Raw genomic sequence first — 22,357 nt, 5'->3', positions numbered from 1 at the left:
TTGAAGAAGTGGCATTAGAAGAAGTTTAAGTTTAAAAAATTTGGCTCTCAAAAGAAATTTCAATCATTGTACTGTTGATATTTGGCTTTGTTGACTAATGAGTTTGCCGACCACTGGTCTAGATTATTAGAACAGAGACATCCTTCCTGCAGGTACTTCATATTCAAGGTGTCATCCTCCTGCTAGGTGATTCATCATAAGCCCAGCCCTGGCACAGATGGGAACTGGTCTGTACCCTGCCAGGTTTAACATATGTTTTATTATTATTTAGGCATTAGTAAGGAGCCAATTGCTATACTTACAACAATTTTTTATATTCACAGATTCCCAGAGGAGGCACCAAGGGAGGGAGTGTGTGTACACAAGGGAAACCTGGGGTCAGGGGGCAGAGGGAGAGAGGAAACACTTCAGGCAGGGGTTTCCAAGGGAAGGAAGGGGAGAGGCAGAATAAGCAGGCTTATGATTGGCCAGTTTGAATAGGTTCAGTGGAATCTTGGGCATAGAAGCTGCCTCTAGTTACCTGGTACTTGACTGTGGAGTGATTAGGGTAGGTGCATTGTGTCCTGGAGTGTGAAATCCCCATAAAGGCTGTGGTTGAGGTGTGGGCTCTGGATTGGTTGGTCTGCATTTGAAAAACATGCTCACCTGATCCTGGTCAGTCCCTCCAGGATCAGAAGGTCCCAGATGTCAAAGTATCAAAACACAGAAAATAGAATACATAACCAATACACTGCTCTGGTGCAGAGTCCCCTTGCAGAGGAAGGCAAAGGGCTCACCAGAACTTCTGGTATAAGTAAGACTATGCAAAGGAAGCTCTTTGCAGCTGCCTTGTTTCACTCCAATTTATTGGAAATAACACCCAGTAATACTGAGGGAATTCACTACTCAATGGGTAACTGTTGGCCCAGGGTAGCATCATAAATCTTCAAAGAAAGTTTTTGGCATAACATTGGTCACTTTCAGCAACTTGTTTTTTGTGTCAAGCTTCATTCAATTCTGCTCAGTCCTGGGCAGATAGTCCTCATACTCCTTTTCAGGCGCCACCAATGTGCACTCTTCTTCTTCCCCACTTCCCTCTCTGGTGTCATCATCTTTCTCATATTCATTTCCTCATTTTGCATCTTCTGTCTCATCTCCATTCTTTTTCAAGTTTACCTCCTCCAGATGCTCTTGAGTGTTTGGATCCATCCCACCACCATCTTCCACTCTTTCATCAAGTCATCGAGGTGAACTGCTTCAATCATACTCCCACAAACATAAAGCAGCTCGTGTTTCATGGCCAGTACAGAACTGGAGTGAGAGCTAGGCTCTATTAGAGGCCCCTGGCTTGTCAGAATCACCTTCCTCTTTCCTGGTGTCTGGGGCAGAGGGTACATGTTCAACGGTGATCAGAGTTGCATCCTCTGTGACCACCACTTTGACTACCTCCAAGAGCTCTAAGGTGTCAGCTTCCCCACATTCCTGCTCATCATCACCTTCAGGCTGCACTTCGTTTGGCCTCACCTATATTTTCTCTTTTCTGACCTAGGTTCCCTTAGCTGTCCCACAAACCAGCAGTTCTTTGCGGTGTCATAGAATACAGGTCATTAAAGAAGTTGTCCTCCAGGCTTTTTTCCTCTTACTCACCATAGACACCCCTGATGGTTCCAGTCCATAGCCACTGAAATGCCAGAGGTTGAGTACACTCTATGCCCCATGATGTAATCTGAGTCCACACCCATTTGCCTTTCCTTCCTTCCTCAGTCTTGAGTCAGACATATCTGAATGCAGGGTGAGTTTGTCCACCTTAGTTGACTGCTTCCAGTAGCCTCCATAGATGATTATGCTCCCCTGGGGAGTGGTGGGCATTTGGCAGCCCAGTCTGGGTGTTGTCCCAGTCCCTCATGGGGACAGCTTGCTCCACATAATGTGTCCAGTTTAATGGCATACATGTCATTGTAGTGATGTAATCCCTTATACACTCATGGAAATACCAAAAATAATTAGCTGTGTCTTCCAGGCTACCATCCAATAACCAAAATGACCTAAAGAATCCCCTATTGATTTGACTTACTCCTAGGTTTTGGTCACCAAATGCAGGACACTTTAAAGATCCATGTAATAAAGAGGGTCAGTTCATCTGTCTCAGTCAACGTGGACGAAGAAGGGGACATGGTGTTTCTACAGTCTGTCTTGTTAGCATCTAGTGTCTGGAAATGGGCTATCAGAGCTTCAAGGCTTCCTCCTTCTGCAGTGTTTGGACACCTTCTTCTCCATTTTGGTGGCGTTCTTCTCCTTCTTGCCCATCCCGTGGGTCCAGGGAGGTGCAGGGAGGTCAAGGAGAGAGCTACACATGCAGCCCACCTGAAAACAGGTTCTCCTGAGGGCATGCCTGGCTCTGCATTTCATAAAGGAAGGGAGAGAGATAGAAACATCAATGATGAGAGAGAATGATTGATCAGCTGCCCCCTGCATACCCCTACTGGGGATCAAGTCTGCAACCCAGGCATGTGCCCTAACTGGGAATTGAACAGAGACCTCCTGGTTCATAGGTCAATGCTCAACCACTGAACCACATGGCTGGGCTGGCCATGCATTTTTAAAGACAAATTTTGGAAGAGTCATCCCTATCCCCTTGAAAAATAAAGTTTTTAACAACTTCTTAACCTTCACCTTGTTTGGACCTAAAACTGCCTTTAATGTTTGTCTTAGAATGTATGAGAGCAAGCAACATAAGACTGTGTGTGTTTGTATGTGTGTGTGTGGTCCGATGTTCAGTGTTTATTCTGTTGTCTGCATATTTATACATTTCTTCTGTGATGACCCATGTATTTCTACAAGGTGAAGTCTGCATCTGTCATGATTGTTGTGTGCAATATCTACCAGCAGCATATGTCCCTAATCAGAAAGGTTAGCAAAGATGAATATAACAATGTTGACAATGACTGGATAGGCTATCCTTTAAATACAATCTAGACTGGGTCAGAAGACTAAATTAACTCAGGCAGATATTTTAGGTTCAAGATAGTGGATTCTAGTGAATTTATTTAAAACAATGAACTATACTTTGACAAAAGACTTTTAACTTTACAGAATTGCCTTGATAGTTTGTGGTTTTTCTTCTGATCCTTTCTCTTCCTAACGCATGTCTTGAAAGCTTTTTGGAAGAAAATTGCTGAGAACCCATTTGCTGGTGGTTATTAAGATATTTATCTGTCAAAAGAAGAATTTTTTCTTATAAAATACCTACCTGTTCTGGGCTTCTTTTCTATTTATTCTTGTGATGACTGTCAATATTTTAAAAAATTCAATCACTCCTCCTATTTTACTGGTATCACTTCTGAAATAACCTATTTTTTGCTGCTACTGTTGCTGCTATTTATCTCACTTGTAGAAGCCATGAGGATGTTATAAAATCTTACAATGGAAACAAATAATTGGATTACATTGGAATCAAGAGGGTTTTCACAATAAAGCCCTATAATTTAATTATTCCATGCTTTACCTAATTCCTTTTTCCTTTTCCCATTTATTTTAATTAAGTGAATGTCTCCTTTTTGGTGCATATGTCTGTTAACATTCTATTTCTATTTTCTGTGACATCCTGAATTCTGTAGCTGAAATATGTGTCTGAGATAAAGCTATTTCGTCTCTATCTCACTATTCCAGGCGTAGAGCAGGGATGGGGCAAACTAGCAATATAGAAAGTAAATTGATTTAGCCTTTCACCATTACATGCATTCATGATAAAAGTTGGCTATTATTTGTGCTACATGGTTTGTGTGTAAAGCAGATAGATCTCTAAAATAAAAGCAAACTTGCTAAATAAGAAGGCACATTCATTTTTTTTTCTTTTTACTGCAGCTTTATTGAGATATAATCCCATATAATGAAAGGCTAATATGCAAATTTTCCCCTCAACCTGGAGTTCAACCAGAGGGCAGGGCAGGCTGGCTGACCACCCACAGCCCCTCCCCCTGGCTGGTCCAGCCTGATCGGCCCGATTGGGGCAGGCTGGCCAGACCCTACCTGTTCACGAATTCATGAACTGAGCCTCTAGTCCTATCTAATAAAAGAGTAATATGCAAATTGACCATACCTCCGCTACACCAACAAGCCATGCCCACCAGCCACACCCACCAGCCAATCAGGAGCGAGTATTCAAATTAACCCAACCAAGATGGCAGTTAATTTGCATATCCAGGAGTAGAGCGAAGACTGAAGACAGTGTAGAAGGAAGCCAAGCGTTGCAGAAGGGAGTGAAGCTGTGGAGAAACAAGCAAGTGGGGCTGTGGAGAAGGGAGGGAAGCAGGCAGGGTCGGGGAGAAGGGAGGGAAGCAGGCGGGTTGGGGGAGAAGGGAGGGAAGCAGGTGAGGTGGGGGAGAAGGGAGGGAAGCAGACCGCCGCAGGAAGCCCTATTGCAGGAATCTTCCTGAAACGGGCCTCTAGTTAATAAATAATATTGTATGTATTTAAGGTGTTCAGCTTGATGTTTTGATTATACATATGCATTGTGAAATGATTACCACAATCAAGAAATTAACATATACATCAGCTCATATACTGAGTGGTGAAATTCCTCAAGATCTTAGCAAATTTGAGTTTAGTATTATTAACTATTAGAGGCCCGGTGCATGAAAATTCATGCACTGGAGGGGGGGGGTCCCTCAGCCCAGCCTGCCCCCTGTCACAGTCCAGGAGCCCTCAGGAGCGGGAGGCAACCTGACAATCAGGGGAAGGCAACACCTACATCACACCTCTACTGCTGCCACGGCTGGCAGTGCAAGCCTCAGCCGACCCTGATTACCTGAGCCTCAGGTGTCCCTGGGCTGCTGGGCAGCCGCCATCTGAGGCTTGCCTGTGCCTCGGGCTGGCCCTGGGAAGCTGGGGGGCTGAGGAGACTGGGGGACTCTGGAGGCAGATGCACAGAGTGGCTGGACCCACCTGGGGGCGGGCCTGGCTGTGCTGCATGCCTGCTGCCAAGGCAGGGCTGAGGGGACTGGGCACTGCCATCTTGTGACTCTGGGCACCGCCATCTTTGAGGGCGTGGCAATCAATTAGCATATTCCCTCCTTATTGGCTGTGGTGCCTCCATATTTGTGAGGGTGTGATGGTCAATTTGCATATTCCTTCTTTATTAGATAGGATAATCATATGCTGTCCATCAGGCTTCCATAACTTATTCATTCTGCCTAACTGAAATTTAGGTCACAATTATTTTAATTTTAACAAATTATGTTATCTCACTTTCCAAAACATATTCAAGTGCTTATTGCTATCTTACATTTCATTGACCCCCACCCCCACCCCAGTTTAAGGAATAAGCCTTTGCCCAGTTGCTCAATTATTTTTTAGCAAAATTGTCTGAACTGTGTCTCAAATTGGTTGTTTATAATTCTCTACTATACTATCAGAACCAATCCACAGTGTCTTCAATATCACTTTACCTCATTCTTATCTCTAAAGTTTAAGCCTGCTATTCATCCATTATTCTCCATATTCTTATCCTCATCCTTCTTTTTTTCATCCTTTAAATTGAATTACTCTCCTACCTACCTTCTGTACCCTCCCAAGCTCTCCTACCATGGCCTCTGGAACTCATAGCCCATCATTTAGCCAACTCCCTATAAACTCAGCCTGGTCTATGACTACTCCTTTATTTTCTTGCCCTGATTCAAACAGTTCTTCCCTTAGGATACCAACCCCTCTCTGACTCTTTTAGAGAGAAACTGACATTCTGCTAAATCAGAAGCGGGGAGTGAGGTGTCCAGGTGGATGCACTCCCTGTTGCCCATTGCAGCATCCCAATCACTTTGACTCCTTTCTCCATCAAAAACCAATTCATGCCCGGCCAGTGTGGCTCCCTGGTTATGATTAGACTAGAGGCCTGTTGCAGGAAGATTCCTGCAAGAATAGGGCTTCCTCAGGCCTATTCCTGCAAGAATAGGGCTTCCTGATCCCAGAGCGAAGCAGAGAAGGGAGTGAAGCCCACCGAGGCAGGCTTTGCTCCCTTCTCCACTGCCTCGCTCCCTCCCTTCTCTGCCACTTCGCTCCCTTCTGCAGCGCTTGACTTCCTTCTACGCTGTCTTCAGTATTCGCTCTACGCCTGTGTATGCAAATTAACCTCCATCTTTGTTGGGTTAATTTGCATACTCACTCCTGATTGGCTGGTGGGTGTAGGGGAGGGATGGTCAATTTGCATGTTTCTCTTTTATTAGTGTAGATTCCCAGTCAGGGCACATGCCCAGGTTGAGGGCGTGATCCCCAGTAGGGGGAGTGCAGGAGGCAGCTGATCAATGATTCTCCCTCATCATTGATGTTTCTTTTTTAAAAATATATTTTATTGATTTTTTACAGAGAGCAAGGGAGAGGGATAGAGAGTTAGAAACATTGATGAGAAAGAAACATCGATCAGCTGCCTCCCACACAACCCCTACTGGGGGGTGTCCTGCAACCAAGGTACACGCCCTTGACCGGAATCAAACCTGGGACCTTTCAGTCCGCAGGCCGACACTCTGTCCTCCGAGCCCTGGTTAGGGCTCATCATTGATGTTTCTATCTCTCTCTCTCCCTCTTCCTACCTTTCTGAAATCAATAAAAATTATATTTTGTAAAAAACAATTCGCATTTGAAATTCCTATTTCAGACTGTACCATGGACACTGTTGTTGCCATCATATTCTCAACATCCTTGTCACTCTGGACCTTTACACCTTACTCATAGTCTTCCTCTCCACCATTGTTCCCTTTACACCTTACTCATAGTCTTCCTCTCCACCATTGTTCCCTCTCAGACACTTCAATGTCCACTGATTGAACAACCCCAAGCCAGTCTGCAGTGCCCTCTTATTTCACTCCACCTCGGTACCTACTGGTCATTTAGGTTTGCTGAAGATAGACAGCCAACCTGCATCTTGAGCATACAGGCTAGATAGAACTTCCATTGTTTGTATTAATTTGTTGCTGGCATGGCCCTGGCACTGTAATTCAACTTAGAACAAGGAAAATCACATTTTTTATTTATTTTATTTATTGAACTTAGAGAAGAAAGGAGGGGTTAAGAGAGAAGAGAAGAGAGGAGAGAGAGAAACATTTGTTGTTCCACTTGTTTATGCATTCACTGGTTGTATATTCCCTGACTGGGGATCGAACCCCCAACCTTAGTGTATCAAGATGATGCTCTAGCAAACTGAGCTAACTGGCTAGGGCTAAAGATGTATTTCTTAACTTAGTTTTAGTCCCCAAAGTCTGAGATATTTGGGACCTTAGAGCCTGAGAGTCACTTTCAGATCCATCCTTAATGTCACCCCAAACAATACTCTTCTGGCCCTCCTGGCCCTCACATGAGCTTCCGGCAGACCTGCACTGTAGCAGTCCTCCTTTCCTCTCCTGCCAAAACTTCTTTCTCACTGCCTTTCCTCCTCAGTGCTTCTCTGCCATAGAAAAAGAAAAAAAAATGAAGAGAAAGAGAGCAAGAGAAGGGGGAGGCTGAGTGAGTGAGAAAACCCAGGCTGTGACTTACCAAGGATTTTTGTCAAAGATGAAAGTATCAAAATGTGCCAGATACAAATGGTGCTTTAAAGTAGGAACATATGTTTCACTTTAGAAAAGTGAGAACTACAGAGGATTATTTTCTTCTATTGTAGTCTCTCCCCTTCTTTTTGTTTTGAGATGAAGGGGACACAAAATAAACAGTATCAGATCCACTTCTCACTATTTTATGTAGTATATTACTTCTCTAAAATTTGAAAAATTCAGAATTCTGAAACAGATCTGGCCCCAAATATTTAGGCTTACTACCTTCACTGCTACCATTGCCTTCAGACTTGATTCTAAATAGCCTCCCAAGTGGTTTCCCTCCTTCCTCCCTTGCTGGCCTTCAGTCTGTTCTGAATACTGCAGCCAGAGTCCCAGTGAAAATCCAAGTCAAATCAAGCAACTTCTCCGTTCAAAACCCTCCAGTGGGTCAGAGCCATGGTTCTTTCAGGGGCTCACAGAATCCTCCATGATCTGTCCTTGCCTTTCTGTTCCCTGAACAGGCCTGGGGTGAACACTGCCCTCCTGCCTCAGGGCCTGTGCACTCGCTCTTTCCTTTCTCTGTTACGCTTTTCCTCCAGATGACTGAAGTCTAGCTCCCTCATATGTCCGTCTATAATTCAAATTCTTAGTGAAGCTTTCACCAATGATTTTTTTCTAAAATTGTGCCCTCCACCAATGATCCGTTTGTAATGGCTTCTCATTCCTTAACAGGGTGGACTAAGCGCTCAAGCTTTTGTGCGTGTGGATGTGGAGGACGTGAATGATAATGAACCTGTGTTTAACCCGCCCACCTATGTGCTGAGCATTAGTGGCCAGACCCAGCCGGGAACTGAGATCATCAATGTTCTTGCCACTGACAGGGATTCTGGGATATATGGAACAGTGGCTTATGAGCTCATCCCCAGTGACCTGTCCTCCCTTTTTACCATCGACTCTACCACAGGTATGTGATCCTGGAACAGTTTGCCTCTGAAATCAACTTCTTCTGTGAAACAGCCAGAAAATGAACAAGAGTGATTTCTTTTATTAGCACGGATATTGCAAGACTCATGTCACCTGCCAAATGGCAGTGAGGTGTATTGAAAGGAGCAAGGGCTTTGTAGTTTGGTTATACTTGGATCTCAGTCCCAGTTTATGATTTTCATTGGCCCTACTCTCCTTACCTTAAAAAAAGTAGTGCTAATAATCCCTATGGTGCAAAGTCTTTGTGAGAATTAAAGGCAATAATTTAGGAGAAACAACTAGCCAGTATGTTTCTTTCTCATATGCCATTTAAGGATGACTTGCATGATTTCAGGGAGCTAATTATATTAGTGCAAAGAGCCTTATACAGATACCCTTTTCTAACACTAGGTCTCATATTCCCATAATCTCTTTGCTTAGTTTCCTTTTTTTTTTTTTTTTTTTTAGTAATACCTAAAGCTCCTTTTAGTTCTCTAATATGACAATTGTGCTTCTGCCAAAGATGTCCAATGAGCAAACTGAGTTTTTAAGAAACAGTCATTATTTAAGTTGTCACCCTTCCCTTCCTAATGGATTCTTATTAACAAAATAATGTTTGAAATAATTATTACTAGAAAACATAAAATTACAAGTCTATTACAGTATAATACTTTTGAGATATTAGAGATATTCTGTTCTAAAATGAGGCTGCAAAAAAGAAATTATTTTTTTCTTTTACCTTTTTTCTTAAAAAAATTTTAAATTGTTTTGTTTTGTAGTAAGAACACGTAACATGAGATCTGCCTGCTTAACAAATTTTTAGGTGCACAATCCTTTATTGTGGACTGTAGGTACAGTGTTGCACAGCAGATCTCTAGAACTTATTCCGAAACTTAATTGAAACTCTGTTCCCACTGTTTAGCAATTTCCTGTTTCTTCCTCCCTGTTGTCTCCTGGCAACTACCATTCTACTCTTTGATTCTAGGAGTTTGACTGTTTCAGATACCTCACATAAGTGGGATAGACATTTGTCCTTCTGTTACTAGCTTATTTCACTTCAGATAATGTCTCCAAGTTCCTCCATGATGGCACTTCCTTCTTTTTAAAAGCTAAATAATATTCCATTGTGTATACATATCATGTTTTGTTTATTCATCCACTGATAGACATTTAGGTTGTTTCCACAGCTTGACTATTGTGAACAGGCTTCAGTGAACTTGGGAGTGCAGCTAACACTTTGCGATTACGTTTATTCTTAAAGCCCCTGATCTGAGCATGGGCAGAATGAGCATCTATTGTGATGGTGATGATAATGTCAGATGCCCTGGTAGGCATGCTCTGTACATTGTCCTATTGGATCTTTACAACACTCTTTGCAACAACCATATCCATTAGCAACAAATAGCAATTTACACGGGACATCTAATCTGCCAAGTTAGTTTGCCTTCTCACCCAGCCCCAGGTAGAGAGCCACTGCTTCTTGCCAGGAAAGTGTATCTGGAGTGTGTGGCTGCTGGGGGATTTGCTGTTTACAATGACAGTCTTTATAAGGCAGAACTTTCCTTGCTCAAAATAACACACTGATGTGGCCCCTTTGACATTTAAAAGATCAGAAGAACATACTGTTTTAGGATATTGGTCTGCTTATCTTAGCTTTCTCAAAATTCCTCTAAACTGAGGACCTTACCTGCTTGTCAAAATGCCAGGCCCTCTAGGACAATAGCATTGCCAAAATTATATAGGTCAGCCAGTAATCAGGGTACAGCATCAAAAAGCACTCAACAGATTGTTTTTAGAAGACATCAACACACTCTTCACCTAGTTTCCCCTGGAAGATCTTGAAGAAGGAGCTGTACAGTATCCCATTTTTAGAAGAGATCTCTGTTGTGCTGGCTTCAGTCAGCCACAGGCTCCCACTCCTGGCACCGGGTACAAGACAAATGCCATTGTTAATCACGGAGAACACTTTATGTGAGTCATTATCTAGGGAGGTATCATGGTTTTGTTTTGTTTTTTAAAAGAAAAAACAATTTTGTAATGGAAGTGGCTTTGGGTTATTGTTGGCCAGTGCCTATATTATTTTCATGTCAGTGCATTTAAGTTGAAGACATTTCTCAGTGTAACAGTACTTAGAATTTAGTTGCCCTTAATCACAACTCATGAGAAATTCATGAAAGCTGGTAATGCTTTGCCTTAACCTTTAAAAGAGAATTGAAAAGCATCATGACTAACTATGGGGAAAAGGTTGCCCAGTGTACAGGAAGTCTTCAATTTGAACAGTTGCATTCAAGTTCATCTGTTGGTTGACTGCCACCCCACATACATTTTCTAAATTGCACATAATAGACTTCCAGGCCATGCCATTAGTCATCTAAGTATTGATGTTCTCAAAGAATTGAACAAGAAGCAGTTTGGAATATGTTTTTTTTCTTCTTGATCTGTGCTTTTGTTGTAGCCTATAGAAAGCTGCTCCTTCTTGCTTCCCCTATAAGGTCTATCTCTACAGAAGCTGCCAGTGCAAACATAGTCTCAAGGAATTGCCTTTTAACTATATATATATATATATATATATATGTATATATATATATATCCTACCTAATAAAAGAGTAATATGCAAAATGACCATCACTCCAACACACAAGATGGCTGCCCCCATGTGGTCAAAGATCCTGCCCCCATGTGGACACAAGATGGCCACCACAAGATAGCCAGCAGGGGAGGGCAGTTGGGAGGGACCAGGCCTGCAGGGGAGGGCAGTTAGGGGTGACCAGGCCAGCAGAGGAGGGAAGTTGGGGGCAACTGGGCCTGCAGGGAAGGGCAGTTGGGGGCTATCAAGCCTTCAGGGGAGGGCAGTTAGGGGTGACCAGGCCGGCAGAGGAGGGAAGTTGGGGGCGACTGGGCCTGCAGGTAAGGGCAGTTGTGGGGGACCCAGGCCTGCAGGGGAGGGCAGTTAGGGGTGACCAGGCCTGCAGGGGAGGACAGTTAGGGGTGACCAGGCCTGCAGAGGAGGGCAGTTAGGGGCAAACAGGCTGGCAGGGGAGCAGTTAGGCATCAATCAGGCTGGCAGGGGAGTGGTTAGGGGGTGATCAGGCTGGCAGGCAGAAGCGGTTAGGGGCAATCAGGAAGGCAGACAGGTGAGCAGTTGGGAGCCAGCAGTCCTGGATTGTGAGAGGGATCCCAGATTGGAGAGGGTGCAGGCTGGGCTGAGGGACCCCCTCCACCCCCCCCCCCCCCCGCCCCATGCACGAATTTCGTGCACCGGACCTCTAGTATATATATTTATTTGTGGAATAAAAAAACAAGTGACATTTAGAAATAATTGAAAATTTATTTAAATCCTTATTATATTCTCATAAGAAATTGTAAGGGAGTGTCATTGATAATACAGAGCAAAACTTCATTTAAACCCTCTTCCCCCATCACAGCTTGGTAGGTGATTTGTGGCCTACCTCACTTTTCTTCAAAACGAACCCAAACTCTCTTGTTTTCTCTCTAGCTTACCTGTGCTAGCTGGCACTTTTCCAGATTTATATACTAAATAAATATATAGATTGTATATACAGGGTATGGCAAAAGTAGGTTTACAGTTGAAGTATGTGAAACAGTTTATTCTTGCATTATTATTTATTAATTATTATATTATTTTCCATATGAACAACTATAACCAATTTTTGCCTCCACCCTGTATATATATGTAGTTTATAGATTATAGTTTTTATATAGTTGATTATATAATTGTACAGTTTTATAGTTTTATGTAGTTATGTTGCATGAGGAGAATGTTGAGAATTGATGAGTACATTTCTGCATTGTCACTTCTTCCTGAGTTACTCTAAAATTCTCTCTTTGAGACATTCATTAATTTGCTCACTGGTCCATTCGCCCTTTCATTTTAATGCTTCCTATATCAAACATGCTATTCTACAAGCTTACATAGTGTGTTATTAGGCTCGTGTTTTCCTGAAGACAAGAGATTTTTCCATTGACCTATTTGTGCCACAACCAAGACTCATGCATTAAAAATGGAGCTCTGTGATTATCGTGTTCATCTGGTAAGAGCAATGTCTTGAAGAAAACTGAAGGGGAGTGGGTGTGGCGATGTCATGGTTGTTTTCTCTTGTGGGTTTATCTTCCTGGTCTGTTTCTGATTTTCTAAGTGTGTTGTTAATTCAAAGAATATTTTTGTAAAATGTGTTTAGGCACCAGGAGAGAGAGATTGAATTGAGCCTTCATTTCTCTTATTCTCAGTTAGTTGGCCTTCTTTGATGTGGCCACGAGGTAGACCACAGTGTTTTGAGTTTTAAAGGAAGGAAATACAGAGACACATTTATTAATAGCTCTGTTTCATGTATTTTTAATCCTATTTAATGAACTATATGTAGATTTTTTCTACATTGTTTGAAGTATCCCTTTAGTAGCATGAAAAAAAAAAAACAGTTCTTTAGCCTTTCTGTTTGTGGTATTTATTTAGTCATTTTCTGCTGAAACAAATATAACTTCTAATTCAGATTATTTTAAGGTGACAGAGATTGCAAGCATTTGTGTTTGCAAAAAGTAGTTGAGCAACAATAAATTATGCTGCCTTGCCCATCATCTGATCTATGTTTAGTTATGACATATACAAAATCCAAGTTTAGTACTACAGAACAAATAATTAAAAGGGTAACTGTGTGAATTAAACTGCCAGCCAAGGGCAGCTGTACCTCCATGATTAGCTTCTGTGTTGCTCGGATGTATGGATTTTAAAACGGACTTTAAGTAATGTAGCACAGACTCTGTTTTTCTTTATTTCAAGGGCAGATTCTTTTCTAATGTTAGTTTTATGCTCAGATTTGATACCATGTAATGATTCTCATAATTCTTCATGATTGCCACTTTTCTACATATAGAACATTTTGATATGTAGTTAATAAATTAATACCACATCTCATTTCATAAGGTATGTGAGCCTGCTCACGCCAAAACATTCTTTCTTTTATTTACAAGACAGAGTCTAAAATTAATCACAGGCACCTAACCAGTGTATGTCACTTTTATAGGAAACAAAAGCATGTTGGAGAGTTTTCTCATTCATTTTTTCAATAGAAGATCACTGACTCTTGGAGATGAAAGGGACCTTAAAATTTAGTGGAGGAAGAAATTGAGGCAGAAAGGGATTCAGTGTCTTGCCTAAAGTGCCTGGTTGGTAATATGGCAGACCTGAACTTGAACCTTTTATAAGTTTGTTATAAATTTGGATAATTATTTTCTTTGTCAATATCAGATAGAAATTTGAATCCATTCTATTCCTGTCAGCTGCTACAACTTAGTTACCCTGATTCATGTGCAAAATAAATAGCATAAGATAATCTATTTGGTAAATAAGTTTTTATATTCTCACAAACTGAATATAGGAAAAATATCATAAATATCAATAACCAATAAGAAAGTAGTATTGATACCCCATCGTTTTTGTCCTATTTTTTGAGAAAACCACACTTACGGACTCCATGTTTGATGAAGGTTATGACTTTGTGCTTATTTTTGTTTTTAACTATTCCATAGCTTATAATTTTATAGTGACCTACAGATTTTTTTCTAAGTAGGAATTACCACATTGGTTAAGAATATCCCATCTTTTGCGGGAGGTTTGATTATGAAAGTAAGTATTGCTTAATTAGTAGAACATGATTTTATATATACTGTATATTAAATTTAATTAAGAGGACCTTTGTATTTAAGTACTTTTATTAGTCAATTAAAATAAATTTTATTCCAGCAGTTTCCTCCTTTAAATAAAAAAGTGACAAACTAAAGATAATAGCCAAGCATTATTGCACATTAAAATTAGTATGCATAAACCCACATACCCAGTAATTAAAACATAAAATAATTAGTGATCTGTACATGCATCTGTGTCTGTTTTAAAGTTAAAGTTGGTCCTCTGAATGCGTGAGTAATGAAAAAAATGAGAGTCAATTAATCACTGTACTTTAAAGTATTAAAATACTAGAGACCTGGTGGGGGTCCCATCAGCCCGGCCTGCACCTTCTCCAATCCGGGACCCCTTGGGGGATGTCCGACTGCCAGTATAGGCCCAATCCCTGGGATCGGGCCTAAATTGGCCATCAGACATCCCTCTCATAATCCTGGACTGCTGGCTCCTAATTGCTCACCTGCTTGCCTGCCTGGTTGCCCCTAACTGCCCCCTTAACCCCCACCACTGGCCTGATCACCCCTTACTGCCTCTGTATACTGGCCTGATCGCCCCTAACTGCCCCCCCCCCCCCCCCCCGCCACCAGCCAGGTCACCCTTAACTGCCCCCCGCTGCCAGCCAGGTCACCCCCAACTGCCCCCTCCCTGCTGGCCTGGTTGCTCCTAACTGCCCCCTCCCTGCCGGCCTGGTTGCTCCTAACTGCCCCCCCCCTCCTGCCGGCCTGGTCACCCCCAACTTCCCCCCCTGCTGGCCTGGTTGCCCCTCACGGACCCCCACCGGCCTGGTCGCCCCACGCAGCCTGCTTGTTCAGTTGTTTGGTTGTCCCTCACTAACACCCCTGCCAGCCTGGTCATAGGCAGCCATGTTGTGAGGGTGTGAGGGTTAATTTTCATATTACCTCTTTATTATATAGGATAGTGTCCTACACTTAAAGCTGACAAAATATATAGGCAGAGAACTATTTCTTTTATTTACTACTTCATTATTATATATTTTATGCATATTTATATGTAATATATAATATAGAGCTACATTTTCTAGCTCCTCAACTTTAATAGACAGCTCAGTTTATTTAAGAATGTTGGATTCAAGTAAATAAGTTTTCTAGCTACTCTTTCTATTCAAATGTAAGAAAAAGTGAATGTTTTTAAATACTCAGCATATGTAAGGACAAGCTTAATCTTAATACTTCCCTCTTCTAAGTGGTGAGTGTTCAAAGAAACTCACTATTTCCTTCCTGGTCTCTAGTAGGAATTGTTTTACTATACAACATTGACTTTAAAGGCCAACTAAAGTAACCATTGGCTTGGAAGAAGCCTAGTAAAATGTATATACATAGGCATTAAATGAACCGTGTTTAAGTATAAAAAGACAGATTTGGCCATTTCTCTCCACTGCCTAAATCTTTAATGACTTCCTATGGATCTTTGGCTGAAGACCAAATCCTTGTTATGGTAAACCAGGCCCTTCAGGATCTGCCTGCTTTCCTATGTGTCCTTATCTCCAACAACTCTTTCCTTTAATCTCTGTGCCCCTTCCTTATACCAACTTCTTCTTCTTCTCCTCCTCTTTCTCCTTCTTCCTCCTCCTGCTCCTCCTCCTTTCTTATGCCATCTTCCTTCTGCAAGTACATTACATCGTTTTTCTTCTGCTGAGATCAGTTGATTGTTCCCTCTCCTCTCCTCTTCCCATCTTCACATCTTCACCTAGTTAATGACCTAAGTCATCCTTCAGGTCTCACTTTATGAAGGATTGCCAAAGGAGGTACTAGAAAACCAGTACCTTTATATCCAAATTACTAAATTGAGACTGTTTTGTGACTTAAAGTAACAAAAAGAATTTTAATTGTTTGGTAGTGATTGTGGAAATTGTAGGAGCTTCCTGAATTTTGACTTAGGGTTAGGGGAACAACCATTTGCACAAAAATAAATTTAAATAAAAGAAAGAAAATAGTCTTTCTATGATTGCATTCCATGAGCTTTGCTTTATATCATACTTTTTACCCATATATGACAGCCAGAGATGATCATGTCTGAAGTGGAGAAATGGGCTACATAATGATGAAGCTACATTAAGTGGGGTGGCTTATGAAGGAACTTAAAAGCATGACAGAGAAGTTTAAACTTAATTATTACAGGAAATGAGGAATGACATGGGGTTTTGAGCACTAGCACATTATGGTGAACATGACATTTAAGGAAAATTACCCTGGCAGCACTGTGCTAGGTGAATTATAGGACTAGAAAAGTTGAACAGGGAATATAAATTAATTAACAGAGACTATATATTAATATATTATTATAATCTAGGGATAAAGTTATGAAGTTTGTACTAAGGAGATAATAATAAAAAGAGAGAGGAATGAACTAATTGAGAATACTTAAAGAGGAAAATAATATAAGAATGGTGACTGGTTTATAATGAAAGATGATGAGTCACACACAGTTTCTTAATTTTAACTAAGATGATTGATGGTCCAACTGATGTCAAACTGAAAAATACCCCAAAAGAATTGCCACCTAGAAAGAGGTATAGAACTATAATTCAGGTGGGAAGACATGGGAGATACTAGGATAAAGTAACTATTGAAGAACATATAAATATTTTGAAGGAGAAAGTATACAGAAGTGGTTTTTAAACTTTAAAATTGTAAAAAATGCAATTCCTGGATCCTTCCCACATCTAGAAATCAGAATATCTGCATAAGAATCTGAAAATTTTGAGTTTACAAGTATCCATGGTGATTGGATGCAGGTGGTCAGGAAACAACCTTTGAGACCCTCCAGTGAATAGAACAAAGAGAAATGCTTAGAAATAGAGAAATGCTTAGAAGTGTAAGGAGGAGGAAGTTTGAGGAGGAGATAGAAATCCCAGGAATTTTTAGGAAAGCAAAAACAAACAAACAAACAAAACACTATCATATAATCAAAGAAAAAGTCCAAAAGCAAGCGGACATCATGTGTCAGATCGATTGTAGAAGTTAAGGAGCATGAGGTTGGCGGTAACATCTAATTGCCTATCTTTCACTTGCATCTGTCTGTATCCTTTTCTTGCAGGTGTGTTTCTCATAAATATATGTTTGGATTTATCTTGAAATTCATTCCAATAAATTTTGTCTTTTAAGTAGAACATTTTGTCCATTTATGTTTTCTGAATACTTTCCCAGCCAAAGTCTGCTATTGATATTCAGTCTCATTCATGTTAACATATTTCCTCAGGTGTTCTGAGATTTTTTTTAACTGTGGGCTTGCACCATTATCTGAGAGAATTCTTTGAATCCTGGGGATGAAGGGGGGTTCCTCTGGAAAACGTTTGTGCTTCTCTTGCCCAAGTGTCTTCCCAGTTTATACCATGTTAAATTAAATTCTTGGCTTGGCAATTGAACTGGTTTCTTGTTCATACAATATTGACTATCCCATCATTACAGAAGAATTTGGGGTAGATCAGCAATTATATATATGTTTGTACATTTATATATATATACACAGCACACACATGTGTAGAGATATGTGCATGTATACATATATACAAATATATGTGTATGTGTGTTTAAAATACATTAATGCAGACACCCTAGTGTGAAGGCCTTACCTCTAAGAGTGCTATGAAATGAGACACGAAGAAATAAGATAATGAGCATTAGCTTTTCAAAACCTAGTAAAAAACTGAGATTGGAAGAATTTACCTTGCATGGTCAGGCACTGCTTCAAAAGGCTTGGAAAACGTTTTTTTAAGTTTTAAATATTATTTTATTGATCTTAGAGAGAGGAAGGGAGGGAGGGAGGGAGAGGCAGAGAGAGAGAGAGAGAGAAACATTGATTCGTTGACTACTGCATGCACCCTGACTGGGAATTGAGCCCAGCCAGATATGGGATGATACTCCAACCAATTGTGCCACTGGGGCAGGACTGGAAAACTTTTTTTTTTTCTTAACAAGGCACTTCTCTATGGGAAATGGGACTCCTGATCCTCCATCCAATAAATTCATTCTCTGAATGACTACTATATATGCAAGGTTCTAAGCTAAGCACTCTTTATAGTAGTTAACATTGGTGTAGTACTTCGACATTGACATGTAACGTTGAAGTGTGTTGTCTCAGGCTCATCTCTGTCATTTTTTACTAATCGACTTTGTTGACATTACATCTGGGCAGGTGATATGTTAGTCAGGCCTAACAAATGCAGCACCATTTATATTTTTCTGTTGAATTAATTTAGTTTCAAGATGCCCAGTGTTTAAGCTCTAGGAAAATGTTATTTACTTGTCAGATTTTGGAGCATCATTTTGCAAATATACTTAAGTCTTTGTTTGGAAAGTGGATATATTAGGGTTCTCCAGAGAAATGAAACCAATAGGAGCTCTGTATCTGTATCTATATCTACATTTATATCTATATCTACCTTGAAACACTCTTACACAGACACACAGAATAATGTTTGACCAAATAGCTGGGCACTCCATGGCCCAATCAAGTTGGTATAAAATTAACCATCACAGAAGAATCAATAGGTCAGATGTTCGATTGCTCATCAGTATTTATTGCACGTTATCTGTGTCTTAATTCTTTCTTTCCCTTCCCCAGGAATTATTTACTTAACATCAACTCTTGGTCATTTGGAATCTACTACAATTCTGTTGATGGTCTGTGCTCAAGATGGTGGCGGGCTCACATCTGTCGTTAATGCCGAAGTCACTATACACATTCTTCAGACAACTCTGGCACCTGCTGAATTTGAAAGGCCGAAGTACACTTTCTCAGTTTATGAAGATGTACCTGAAGACAGTCCTGTTGGAATAGTGAAAGCGAAAGAGTCCTTGAGTAAGTACTTCTTATCCTGCATTGAAATTGATTGTTGGAGCATTTCCTGTGTTTTCTTAGGCTGTATAGTCTTATGTTAAATCTTTTCTTCTCTCCATGCAAGAAGAGTGGAGACCACACAATCTGTGTCTTACTCATTGTTCTTCAACATTATTTCTATCTTACAATTTTTTTCTACTCAGAAAAGTAATAGGTACTTTCAAAATAAAGTTTTAAATAAAAAAACTCAATGTAAACAATATACATCTCCTATATCCCACTCCCCAACACACACACACACACACACACACACACACAATTTTTTACAAAAATGTATCCTAATATCTTTGTTGTCTTACAACTATCTTTTTTTCTACTGTATAATTTATATGGTATTTTTTCTACTGTATATTTTTTTCTGCTCTTTACTGCACAACTTTACAGGTAACTGTATATCATTTTGTCTCATGATATAAAGTTTGAATGATTTTATGAAACATTTCTCTGTTGCTATCAATTTGAATGATTTACAGTATTTTGCTAGTCTGCATAGTACTCAAGCAATGTCCTTGTGAGACTTGTAGAAGTTTCTCTGCAGGAGAAATTCCTAGAAGAGAATTATTTGTTCAAAGGCCTTGCCCTCCCCTTCTCCTAGCTCCCTCCTTTCCCTTACTCTGTCCCTTCCCTCAACTTTTGTGGAGGATATTTGCCATTCATAGGTAGATATTATAGAGAAACATCAACATAGACTTAACTTGGCTCCCTCAATTATATTTAAAAGGCATCCAAATAATTTTCTGAATGTCTTCTCCTTTTAACTAGTGCAAGAGGAATGGTGACCGATAGCGAGCCTGTGCCTTGCTTTGTGTCCATTGACACTACCGTTATCCACTAAAGCATCTTAAACCATATGTTCACTTTTTAACAGACTTTGGAGAGCTGAGGCAGACAGAAGACGTTGGATAGTATTCTCTGTAGATGCAGTATACATTAATATGTTCAGATTTCAGTGTTACCACAGGTACATTCTTTTGACATACAGAGATTGCTTTATTTTTTATTCTTTTCTTTTTTCTTTCCCTTTTTTTATTCAGATTCCTCAGAGCCAATTTTTTACAGGATCTCCTCTGGCGACCTGCATGGAACGTTCTCTATCCACCCGTGGCTGGGCACCATTCGAACCCGGAAGCCTCTGGATCACGAAACGCAGCCCACAGTGGTGCTCACGGTCCAGGCGCAGCTCGGCAGCTCCCCCACCTGCGGCAGCACGGAGGTCAACATAACTGTAATCGATGTCAACGACAACCATCCAGTGTTTCCCAAAGCCTCCGACGAGGTCAAAGTGTCGCAGATCACACTGCCCGGCACAGCCCTGTACCGCGCGCGTGCAGAAGACAAGGACAGTGGCTGGAATGGATTCGTCCGATACTCCATTGTAAGCCGGAATCCAGGCATCTTTTCCATTGACGCGGGGCTGGGCGTGGTGTACCTCAACGACAGCCTGGGAGACGCTGTGGCCCAGAAGCACACACTAACTCTCATGGCCCAGGATCTCGGCGTTCCTCCTCGAGCATCCTTGTTCCTGCTGACAATAGTTATTGAAAAACAAGAATTGAACCCATCCTTGATTTTTGGAAATTTGGTCTATCAAGTCGAAGTTAGTGAGTCTCTCTCACTGATGACCCAAATACTGCAAGTACAGGCCTACCCGCTTGGCCCACAGCACAAAACCTCCCAGCTTCTTTACTGGCTGGAACCCGGCGCAGACTTTGCTGTGTTCGCCGTTCACCCTTACACAGGTTGGATTTATTTGCGGCGACAGCTTGACTATGAATCCACCCAAACATATCATTTTAGAGTGTTTGCCCGGATTCCGGAGGACAGATGGTCACAAAATGTGAGCACTTCAGTAATTGTTCATGTCCTGGATGAGAATGACAATTCCCCTACCTTCTTGCATGATATGTTGTTTTTGAAAGTGGAGGAGAGCCCCCTGCCCCAAGGGGTAATAGGCAAAATTACAGCAATTGACAGAGACTCGGGAAAGAACGGACAGCTGTCATATTTCCTTCTGTCTGATGGAAAATTCTTCAAGATGAATCCTCATACAGGTAGCATTTTGTAGCTTCCCCTTATTCCTTTAAAATTGGAATTGACAAAACCCTAATCTTTTAGTTATCACATTAGTACAAGCATATAATTAAAATTATAGTCTTTAGTGCATACCTTATTGATTACAGTACTGTGATTTTAAAATGAAGTAAAAACGGATAAAATTTTATTTCTAATGATTCATACTTCTCTTGCCTCTCACCCACAGTATGGTTCTTATTCTAAATTAGAGATACAGTCAGAACTGGGTTGAATAAAGCCTTTAATAAAGTCCAATTTTTTCACCAACCTTCTTTTTGCATTTGTAGATTCTTAAAATGTTAAATAATATTTTATAAAATATGAATGTCATTGATGAAAACTAGAAATCAATCCAAGATTTCAATACCACTCTATTGATATATTTTCCCATTCTCATTTTGAGAAGGGAACCATAGGGAAAGAAAAATATTTACAGTGATTTTTTTCAAGTTTTAATTATGAAATTAATTAAATTTTTATAATTTATACAATTTAAAATTTTAAAGTATGAATCATTAGAAATAAAATTTATATTGTATAAATTTACAGGGACTTTATTTAATCTCTGAAACCATCTACACACGAAATATGTTTATGCTACAACTCTATAGCTGGGGGAACTGAGACTTCGGATAGCTCAAGTAACTTGCCCCAGGTCACAGAGCCAGAAGGAGATGAGAGGAGGTCACCACTTGGTACAGTTCCTGGAGGTACCACGTATAACGTAGCCCATGTAAATGAGGCCCCGTGCCCTGTAGTGGATGGAATTTGAATTCAGTTCTGATTAACTTTATTCCAAAGATTTCTGTTGTGTGAATTATGAAAAGGTTCCTTTTCCTCTAGCAAGTGGAGTGCTCACCAGGGCACAGTGCTCGTCAAGAAGCCTGCAAGCTAGGTACCAGCTCCCGTTCACTCCCAAGCTGGTTCTCCTCTGCAGGGCACATACCTAGGTTGGAGGTTCAATCCCCAGTTGGGGCACATACCAGAGGCAACCGATCTCTCTCTCTCTCTCTCTCTCTCTCTCTCTCTGTCTCTCTCTCAAAATCAATAAACAAATTCTCGGGTGAGGATTTAAAAAAAGTAGTTTTGTGTGTGTAATTTTTGTTAAAATCATACTTATTGTAAATACTGTATTAATATAGGTGTCCCCCAAAATGTATACACACACTTTGAATAATCATAAAGTCAGTGTTTATTAAAATACATTTCATTTTCAAAATTGAGCTATCAGCTGGTAAAGTGTTTATACATTTTTTGGGACACCTTATAT

The 22,357-nt window shown here is 40.7% G+C and overlaps 1 protein-coding gene across 1 annotated transcript in view; it reads left to right on the top strand.

The window, feature by feature from the left end:
- Positions 1–22,357, top strand: part of DCHS2 (dachsous cadherin-related 2) — a 200,001-nt gene that overhangs the window by 110,511 nt on the left and 67,133 nt on the right. The window contains exons 3-5 of the mRNA XM_080672565.1: positions 8,229–8,460; positions 18,739–18,975; positions 20,049–21,065. Of these exons, the coding sequence (XP_080528691.1) occupies positions 8,229–8,460; positions 18,739–18,975; positions 20,049–21,065 (1,486 nt within the window). The remainder of the gene's footprint in view (positions 1–8,228; positions 8,461–18,738; positions 18,976–20,048; positions 21,066–22,357) is intronic.

The sequence above is a fragment of the Plecotus auritus genome, assembly GCF_963455305.1.
Source record: "Plecotus auritus genome assembly, chromosome: 6".
Lineage (NCBI taxonomy): Eukaryota > Metazoa > Chordata > Mammalia > Chiroptera > Vespertilionidae > Plecotus > Plecotus auritus.
The sequence above is the reverse complement of the archived record's forward strand: the minus strand, read 5'-3'. Positions and strand labels throughout refer to the sequence as shown.